This window comes from Triticum urartu, chromosome 1 (assembly GCF_003073215.2).
Source record: "Triticum urartu cultivar G1812 chromosome 1, Tu2.1, whole genome shotgun sequence".
In the NCBI taxonomy this organism is placed as follows: domain Eukaryota; kingdom Viridiplantae; phylum Streptophyta; class Magnoliopsida; order Poales; family Poaceae; genus Triticum; species Triticum urartu.
In genome coordinates, this window is record NC_053022.1 from 471,954,936 (window position 1) to 471,964,391 (window position 9,456).

Consider the following 9,456-nt stretch of genomic DNA (forward strand, 5'->3'; position numbering starts at 1 on the left):
CCGGAGTTTCTCCATGGGCTCCTAGGAATCCTCGACCCGATGGTCCTTACATTGCACTTATTAAAAAATTATATTAGGATGACACGTACGGAAACAACAAATATACCAACACTAAAAAGGAACAAGATGAGAATGAGGAATACTTTGAAGTATATGCAAATTGTTTTTCTGTGAGCGCCACCATAGCAGATCGCGCTAAGTTTCTCTACGACATGCTTGCTTTTTCCAGGCTCATGGTCTTCCCTTCGTCCTCGAACAAACTAGTTGAGGCAACACCACTATTTTTATGGACGTACTTGTCACATAGGACAGATCATTCCATTAGCAAAGAAAGAAAATCCTCTACATTTTCATTACGAACCTACGTCCAAAAAACAGAAGATAAATTATATTCATTAAACAAGAGAGAGCACTTATCAAGATAACAAGTTTAAGATGCACCAAGACATACCACTATGCTTGGATGGTTATACTTAAAGCTCTCACATGCATTGAGACATAACTCGGTCGCCGTCGCCCCCGCCAGAGGGGCGGAGTGTAGAGGTGGAGGGAGATGGGGGTGCGCCGCTTCCAGTTGCTGGAGGAGGGCCGGGGGACGGTGGAGCGTTGGACGAAAAAGGGCGGAGGAGTTCTTGATCTGGTCGCCGCCACCTCTCGTTCGCGAGACCAAGCGACGAGGGTTTTCTCCCTGACCTCACCAGGCATGGAAGCCTCACCCGTGGAAAGGGCGGGGCTGCCCCTATCTCTCTCGGCCAGGGGAAAAGCCCTGCTGCCCAGGCCCCCCTCCGCGTCGTCCTCGTGGAAGGAAGGGTTGCGGCGGCGGAGGCAGCTGCGCTACCGCCGGCGTGCCGTGGGGAGAATGGCGCAGATCGATACACTGTGGTGGGCTCGGATTTCTTTCTTTGAGACACTGTGGTGGGCTCGGCTGTGTACGTATATACAGCTTCGTCTCGCAGGTGGGCTGAAAGTACCCGGCCCAGAAGGCCCGCTCGAATTATGGGCCCAGCTTGTAGATAGCTCGGACCGGAAGCGGAAAGGAGCCTGTCTCGCCCCATCTCTCTCTCTTCTCCAACGCAACGGTCGAAACACGGCGGCCGCCGAGATCCCCGCCGCCTCCACCGGAGAGAGCCGGGGCACGCGCGCCTACCCTAGAGAGGGGTGGGTGTGTTGGGTCCGCAGGAGAGCGGAGTGCGCACCTGCTCGTACGACGGCGCAGCCATCCCGCGCTCCTCGGCTCCCGCTTCGACGCCGACAAGGTCGCCCATCTCTTCCCGCAGGTTCGGTTCTGGAAAATTCCCCTCCTCTCGTCTCATCCCACGCCGTAGAAATTCGGAGTGATTCCTCCCTGCCTTTGAATTTGTTCCTGCGTAGGAAGTACCAGTAGCCGGGCAGACAGAGAAGATCACCTGAGTATACTATATTGGACCATGAACTGAATGATGCTAGAAATGAATTAGCTTCGGTAAGACTGTGCCCTTTCTTTTACCTATGTTTACTTTGAGCATTATTGTGTTCTCTTTTGCAAGTTCTTATGGTAAGACCATGAACTGACTTACTCCCTCCGTCCGGTGAAAAGTGTACGGTTGGCTTTAAAATTTGTCCACAAAAGAGTGTACATCTATCTTCCCAATGCACATTAAAGTAGAAAAGAATATTTCTCTCTCATCACACGGTAATCTAGACCAATAGCATTCTACACATGGTTTCCTTAATTTTTACATGCACTTAGGTCATTGGGGGTAGGATAATTAAAGAGGAGAGATGGTCGCTTGCACCTTTCCAATGCTTTTTTACTCCAAATCCATAAGGCTGGTCATAGTGGGGAGTAACTTAGACTAGTGTCATATGCATGACACTAGTCTAAGTTACTACCCCCATAGTGCAAAGTATCTTAGTAGTAGTGTCATAGTTTGTTTCATTTATTGCCTTATAGACTCATTTTACCTCGGGAAGCGCTATGTTACAGTAACATATTATGTTACTCCAAGCACCTCTCTCCTCATTAAATACTTGCCACATAAGCAAAATTGTCTTGGGATGTGTTAAGTTACTACCTAAGTTACCCCCACTATGGCTAGCCTAATTTGTCCTAACATTTCTATATGTACATTTTTCACCGGACAGAGGGAGTATGAGTGAATGCCTTGAGCTGAGTTTTGATGAACAAGCCATTAACATTTCCCAATCAGATGATCCCCCGAGTATCTTTTTAATTGTCTTCCACTGTGATGGGAGAACCTTGTGGTGCTTGTTGCTCCCTCATCAAGACAAAAAACTTGGTGTAGAAAACTAGAAATATTTTCTGAAAGCTTAGTGTCCTGTTCTGCAACTGCTTTTTATGCCATTAAGCATACTGCTTAGGGATTCAGTTGGTTAATTTATGTTCAAGAATGGAATACTGCTTCCTCAGCTGGAGCCATTGTCCATTAAACAATCCCTGGTATTGAAGAACGGAATCAGATTACCTAACTGAGATTCTCCTGCTCTGTGTGATAGCAAACATGCATTGCTCAAGGATTCTGCAATGTTTGCTTCAAGTTTTTCTTTGGAGATCGAGGTAATAGCGATTCAGGCCATGTTAATAATATATCCGTCATCCAAGCTGAAACTATTGTCAAATGGAAGTTGTGGTACTATGCCAAACATCATGTTGTTGTGGCATTATATTAAAGAATATTCGTGATGTTTTGATAGAGACGATGAGCAATTCAGCTTTCCATCTGTCATGATCAGCACCAACAATGATGCCACTATTGTTTTGAAATGCACATTACCTCTTCTGAGGGACCAAAATAGTGGAGTGATACTTAGGCAGCAAGTGTTCATCGGATAGGGGCTCCAGCTGAGGAAGTGAAGAGAATTGTTGGCCCGAATTTATTTACTCCACGCTCATCCCCTGATGCATAGGTGGTACTTTCTACGTGCTTTTCCCTTGTTTCATATCCCAGATTCAGACTAGGAATAATTATGGTACCGTAAGTCTGAATAACAATTTCCTAATGCTCATGTATTACTGTAGACTGCTCAGCTGTCATGCTTTGAGTTATGTTCCCGCAATTGCTTGAACTCCATATAGAAGACATTCGCGCACATTTTTGCACTCACAGCTTTGTGTTGGATGAAGCTAAAAAGCCAAGCATTGGTTTTGTTCTATTATGTCTGGGAATCAAATACTAAGGCATTTCTTGCAGGCATAAGAATCTAATAATGTTTCAACGGATGTGTATTTTTCTGACATTAGTTCCTCATTGAGCTGTCCCTTTTTTGTTCTTGCAGATGCTTGGCAATATACTAGTTTTTGCCAAGACTACCCCACTAAACGAAAAAAGTTACGTTGTCCGCTGCCGAATGAAATGCTAACAGCAAAAATGGAAAGCTACAGTAGCCACGCCAAGCATATATAACATTGGGGAGGAAAGCACCCCGCATCAGGATCACATAAAGGAGTTAAAACGATCAAAAAGGTCATGTTCCCGAAGTTCACTTCCAGTTTCTTTCTCCATAATCTTCTGTTAGTCTTCTCTCAATCTTCCTCCATTTCTGCTCCATCATCTTGAATTTCAACTAATTTCACTTATTTCTTTTTAACCTTGACCAGGATTGAATTTATGCACTGAAGTTGAATGAGATGTTGGTTGACACGCACTGTAAGATCGTGCTAGCTCTATGTCTGCTATGAAATGTGTACTGCTTAGAAATCTTGCTGCTAGTATGTATCCCCTCAAACTAAATGAATGATACTGCTCAGCTTTGACTTCATGAATGAGGAATCTTGGTCATTGCTCTACAACTGCTGGGGCTTCGTTCTTTTTTGATGGGACATTTTCACTGAATCAAACACGGTCTTTGCACCAAGGCGTTCGAGATAAAATAATTTAGTCTGGCAAACAGGTAAGCAACCTAAAATATCTGTGGCTTGTTCTTCGCGTGGTTTTCTTTCACTCCTAGTGTTTTTATGGTTTATTAGTATTAATTGCTCTCAGTTTGTTGATAGGCATCTAGCTGGGTTACTTACTGGCCTTCCCAGTAAGCATGTATGTGAATATTCTAACCAGCAAGTGACCTTGTATCGTGAAGGCACGGTTCTCGGTCACTAAACTATGCTGTGCTTAACCTATTCTATAAGATGCCCTGGAAAAGTAGGTCTCTGTTTGGAAAACCAGGTTATAATCTAGTGAACTCTCTGAACAGCAGACTAAAAATACTACAGTTACCACGTAGTCGGATATATCTATCCTATTTTCATGCTAGCCAGAACAAGATTTTTAAACTCCTTTTCTGCGGATTATACCAAAAGCATGCACTGGAAACCGTAAAATATGGAAAAGTAACAGGATTTTACACAAGCAACCGGTGTGCCGAAAATTAGAGTGAAAGGCCACGTTCCTTCAACAGCTACGATTTGAATTATTTGCTACAAATTTCTTATTTTTTTTATATCCGTCCGTCATAACCACTCCTGTGAATCAAACTGCTACTCGTGTCTGTTTTTACTCCCTGAGCAGGTGCCGACGAGCTCCATGTGTGAGTTGTGCCTGCCTAGTGCAAAATAAGTTTATTTGCAAATACTGGATATTCAGATTGGAATAAATGTCATGGTGGATATTACTAGTTCCAAGCATTTTTCTTCCTGATGTTTTGCTAATGCAGATGAAACCTAGTACAGGGGAGTTTACATTTTGTCATGTTTTGAGTGATGGCCATGGTGCCGAAAATCCCGCCACAAGCATCAGATTGCGCTTTTTTGTGTTTATATAAAGTTTGTTTCTGAATAAATATGGTTGGAACCCAACTGACGTAACTGCCTGTCTATATGCAGCGGATATTTCATTTCGTCTGCTCAAAACTGTCCCAAATTGCCTACCAGCAGACTCCATCAGATCCTCTCCCCTTCCGTGCAGCAAATCTGACATGGGCGTATCAACTGCCAACTGCCAACTGCCAACTGTCTACTGTCAACTCCTTTCAGGCAGTTGCACTAGTGAATCAAAAACCAAAACAGGCCCGGCCGGGATGCCTCGACAGGAGAGGCATTAATGAGACACGAGCTGCTCACTTAAATGATGAGATCCAGACACCTCATAGCACAAAGAAAAAACATAAATCAATGGACCTGTCACATACTGGCGTGCTGCTCTGATCCACAGACAGGCCCATGGAGACTCTCCTCTGCATCTAATACAAACCTGAGGCTTGTGTTTTCAGCGTGCACCTTGTTCAGGCAGGCCCATGGAGATCCGGACCAAGGACAACGCATGGCGCCTGCTGCTCGTGCTCTTCCTCGGCCAGCTCGTGGCCTTCTCCATGGCAGCCTGCAGCTTCGCCTCCTCTTTCATTGCCAATCTCGGTACCATCCTTCTCAGCAATCTCCATAGATCCCAAATTATCATTCCTGCAGAACTCGCTAATCTTCTTACTCAATGACCCATCTGCCGCATTGGCCTGATTCCTACACAAGAAATCATCGCTCGGTAAAGCATATAATTCCATGTTTTTATGCAGGAGTTGATGCACCACTTGCGCAATCATTCTGCACACATCTCCTGTTGACCTTAGTTTATGTGCCAATCCTCTTGCATCGACGACACAAGCTGCGGGTGAGCGTAGCTGCATGAAAATCAACCATGGAGCTTATGCGATGTGGTTTCACGTCTCACTGTGTTAGCCGCTCCTGTCTTGCAGATACCTTGGTATTGGTACTTAGTGCTGGCCTTCGTCGATGTCCAGGGAAATTATCTGGGTGAGTACAACAAGCAACACGCATTTCAGTTAGATAGTAAATGCAATCCTTGCTCCTGATGATGTACATATATAACCATCTTATAAACTTCCGTTGCAGTTACTGAGGCGTACCAGTACTCATCCATCACCAGCGTAACATTGTTGGATTGCTGGACTGTTGTATGGGCTATCATACTCACCTGGTACGCACTAGGCACGAGATATTCTTTCTGGCAATTTCTGGGGGCAGGGACCTGTGTGGCTGGGCTAGCACTTGTGCTCCTTTCAGATGCAAAAACTCCAGATGCGCAAGGTAAGGGCAACTCTAATACATCCCTAAAACATAGCGCCCAAAAGTTACTGGGTATTGAACGGTGGATTCTAACCCATCCCCAAAACTTAGTCCTGAAAAGGCTGTTTGTGCGTTGAATAAAAGCTCTACAACTTATACGAGCCATCAGATATTTGCTAACAGTTATAGCAACCATGATGGCAAACAATGCGAAGTATAATAAAGCACCAAAGGCAATCATCGTATCCCTAGAATTCAGCTGCTCTTTCTGCATCATTCCCATCATCCTCCTTTCTTGTTGTTGCCTAAAATTTTCTCCTCTCTAGGTTGTTATTCTTTATGGCAAGATCCTGTCGGGTGACATTTTTTGCCCTGCCTTCCCATTCATTCAACCCACTTCACATATGAGTAGGGTGCAAGAGGCAGCTCGCCATAAACCCCTTCTTTCCAGCTTGTGAATCCTTCATCAGGAGAGTTCAATGCGTCTAGTTCATTTTATACTATTTTTTCATTTTTGCGGGCCTAGCAGGGCCTGCTCTTGCAACCCTATGCAAAAAAGCAAGCTAAAAAACTCCTCCCTGTGCCGCCTTCGTTGTTGTGAACACACTAAGCAGGGTTTAGGCCATGTCGGCATCCCGGTTGCTTCCTAGAGATGGCATTGAAGTCGGCATTGTAACCGAATTGCATGAGCACAAAATCAAATTCCGGTAACTCCTCGGTCTCCAAAAAAAACCTTTGGGGATGGGTTAGGTAGGCTTAAGCCCCGAAAAAATCAGATTTCTGGGAACTACAGATTTTTTTGGCATCGATTAGAGATTCTAATGGAGGATTCATGGCCACTAGAGCTTCAAAGTTGAGGGAGCTACTGATATGTTCTTACGGCTGAAGCTTATGCCGCTTGGGATGGCATCTGGTTTGGTGAGCAGATGGGGCACTTCAGAGTTATCCTTCAGTTTGATAATGAGCAGGTTATATCGACTCTTAAGGCCGGAGGTTTTTTCGGCTACTGCTAGTTCTGCAATTTTTCATGACTACTTGCTGCATGTGAGTGCTTTTGATGAGGTTTCATATGTACTACATATGTCCTAGGGAAGCAAATGTAGCGAGTTCGTTTTTAGCTAGTTCTGATTTTTGTACTTGGGTCGATGAACTCCTGATTTCCTCATGCAATCACTCATAAATGATGTATGGAGATCTTTGATTATGAATAAATGAAGCCTTGTGGCTTGTTCCCCAAAAAAGTAGGTAACTGCTTAAGAGTTAAAATACAAAGGATGCTTGTTACAAAAAAATCACTGAGAAACCTAGGATACGTAAAGGATGAAGTTCTTCACAGTATGTTCCTTTAGAAGAAATCATGATAGTAATAGTCTAGGAGATCAAATTTACTGCTGAATAAGGCAAATTGGTGATATAATGGGTAGAGATGTGCTCAAATCAAAACCTAATTTTACAAACCCGCCAGGCTGAAATAGTTTCCCCAATTTCTACAGAGAAGATAAGTATCAACAGATTAAAGAAACTTCATTTTTCTGCAGATCCAAATAAAATACCACTTCTAGGGGATGCCCTTGTTATTGCCGGGACAGTTTGCTATGCATTTAGCAATGTCGGGGAGGTTGGTGATGTATTATATCGTGCTACTGTCAACAATATTGTCTCAAAACTCTAATAAGCATATCATTCCCTCGACTATGTAGGAATACTGTGTCAAGAAGAACGACAGAGTAGAAGTTGTCGCAATGCTTGGACTATTTGGGGTGCTTGTCAGTACAATTCAGATGTATCCTCCTTCACAGTTTATCGGCAGAGAAAACTGCCGTTATCCGTTGATGTTGCTATCTATAGAGTCACTCTTATTCTTGCATTGTTAAACATCACTACATTGTTTTCCGGAGCAAATATTCACGTTACCTTTTAACCTGACAAAACATCAGACTTATATACGAAAGGAAGAGCGTAGAAGCAATTGTCTGGTCTCCAACAATGGTAGCAAACTATAGTTTTGGTTTGTCTCTTTATCTGCAATACTCTTTTTTGAATTGTCCGACAGGAAGCTCACTCCTGCTTTATATTTTTATTTTCAGATAAGTTTGTTTGCAGGATACGGCATTGCAGGATTTATGTTCTACACCATTACTCCATTTGTCCTCAAGGTTAAGTTCCCTCCAACATGTTTAATCAGATAGATCTTACATTTAGGAACAGAGGTAGAAATTAGCTACACAAGTAGGCAACGAAGAGAATCTGTCCAGTCAAGTGGTTATGAATTATCTGAATAAACAACGTATAAACATAATCTAAATCGGTAATATTAGCTCATTAGGAAGTATCAGCCAAAAGGCCCTTCCATTTCCCATTTCCAGTAGTAGTTTAGCTCTTTCTAATGACCATGACTCCTGCAGATGAGTGGAGCAACATTGCTTAACCTCTCGCTCTTAACATCTGACATGTGGGCAGTCGCCATTCGAGTATTTTTCTATCGGCAACAGGTGATAATTTCTGTCTGATCCTTGCAACAGATGATAATATGTTGCACTATATGTCACATGATTTAGGTGCAACCAACAGATAAACTGGTTGTACTATCTAGCATTCGCAGTTGTGGCCATTGGATTGATCATCTACTCACTGAAGTAAGTTCGTTCAAGTTGTTCTAGATCCATGGGTAGATATGCGACTCATCGCAGAAACATAACATGCTTAATTGCTTCTGATGTATGAAGTGAGAATTCTTCGGCTGATGCAACAGCTACAAGTACAGAAGCAGCCGCTCACTATCAACAACTTCCAAGTGAGGAGAGCTCAATAGGAAGTGGTTCCAATTTGGACAGAAAAGAAAGGAAGCAACAAGAAGCTCACATCTGTTAAGGGAGCCAATGTACAAAGTCATCTCCACAGTTGCAACAGCAAATTTCTGATTGAGCCTGTGCTGCCACATCCTTGCAAGGGCAGCTGCTCAGGAGAAGCAACATAGACTTCGTGCCATGCCATTTGCGTGTTCATAAGAAAGTGTCTATGTCTTGGTCGACCGAGAATTAACTAATTCTCAGTTGATTTTACAAATTTGTGCATACAAATCTAATACAATGTTTACCATGATATAACAATTTATGCATCTCGTGCAATCATGCTCTCATAGTTTAGAGATATATGAAATCTTGCATGGATCTCAGTGTCAGATCAATGGTCCTTGGTATCGACTTAGATATAACTAATTCTCAGGCGGCTGAGAATTAGCAAACCCGGTCTTTCTCTGTCACACTAATTGATATTTCATGAACTTTTATACTCTACAATGAATCGGCAGGTTGCAGCAGTTTACTACTTCCCCTGCGCACATCTGACATCAGTTTGCATACGACTTAACTTAAGATGCTAGTACTATGCATCACTTTTAGGTGTGAATCTTCCTTATATGCCCAACATGACAGGGAAATCTG

The 9,456-nt window shown here is 43.2% G+C and overlaps 1 protein-coding gene across 2 annotated transcripts; it reads left to right on the forward strand.

The window, feature by feature from the left end:
• The first annotated feature begins 1,035 nt into the window (after positions 1 to 1,035).
• On the forward strand, positions 1,036 to 9,165 carry LOC125520105 (solute carrier family 35 member F2-like). 2 transcript variants are annotated; one of them, XM_048684932.1, is made up of 15 exons: positions 1,036 to 1,277; positions 1,372 to 1,462; positions 3,277 to 3,647; positions 3,749 to 3,891; positions 4,820 to 5,347; positions 5,503 to 5,597; positions 5,683 to 5,740; positions 5,840 to 6,034; positions 7,552 to 7,631; positions 7,714 to 7,796; positions 7,951 to 8,002; positions 8,101 to 8,169; positions 8,419 to 8,505; positions 8,607 to 8,649; positions 8,740 to 9,165. In XM_048684932.1, exons 5-14 carry the CDS (start codon positions 5,230 to 5,232, stop codon positions 8,631 to 8,633), a joined length of 864 nt encoding a protein of 287 aa, XP_048540889.1. In that variant the 5' UTR covers positions 1,036 to 1,277; positions 1,372 to 1,462; positions 3,277 to 3,647; positions 3,749 to 3,891; positions 4,820 to 5,229; the 3' UTR covers positions 8,634 to 8,649; positions 8,740 to 9,165. The 2 variants fall into 2 exon arrangements, with proteins under 2 accessions (XP_048540889.1, XP_048540887.1); XM_048684930.1 differs by having other exon boundaries at positions 1,039 to 1,277; positions 8,585 to 8,649.
• Positions 9,166 to 9,456: the final 291 nt, after the last annotated feature.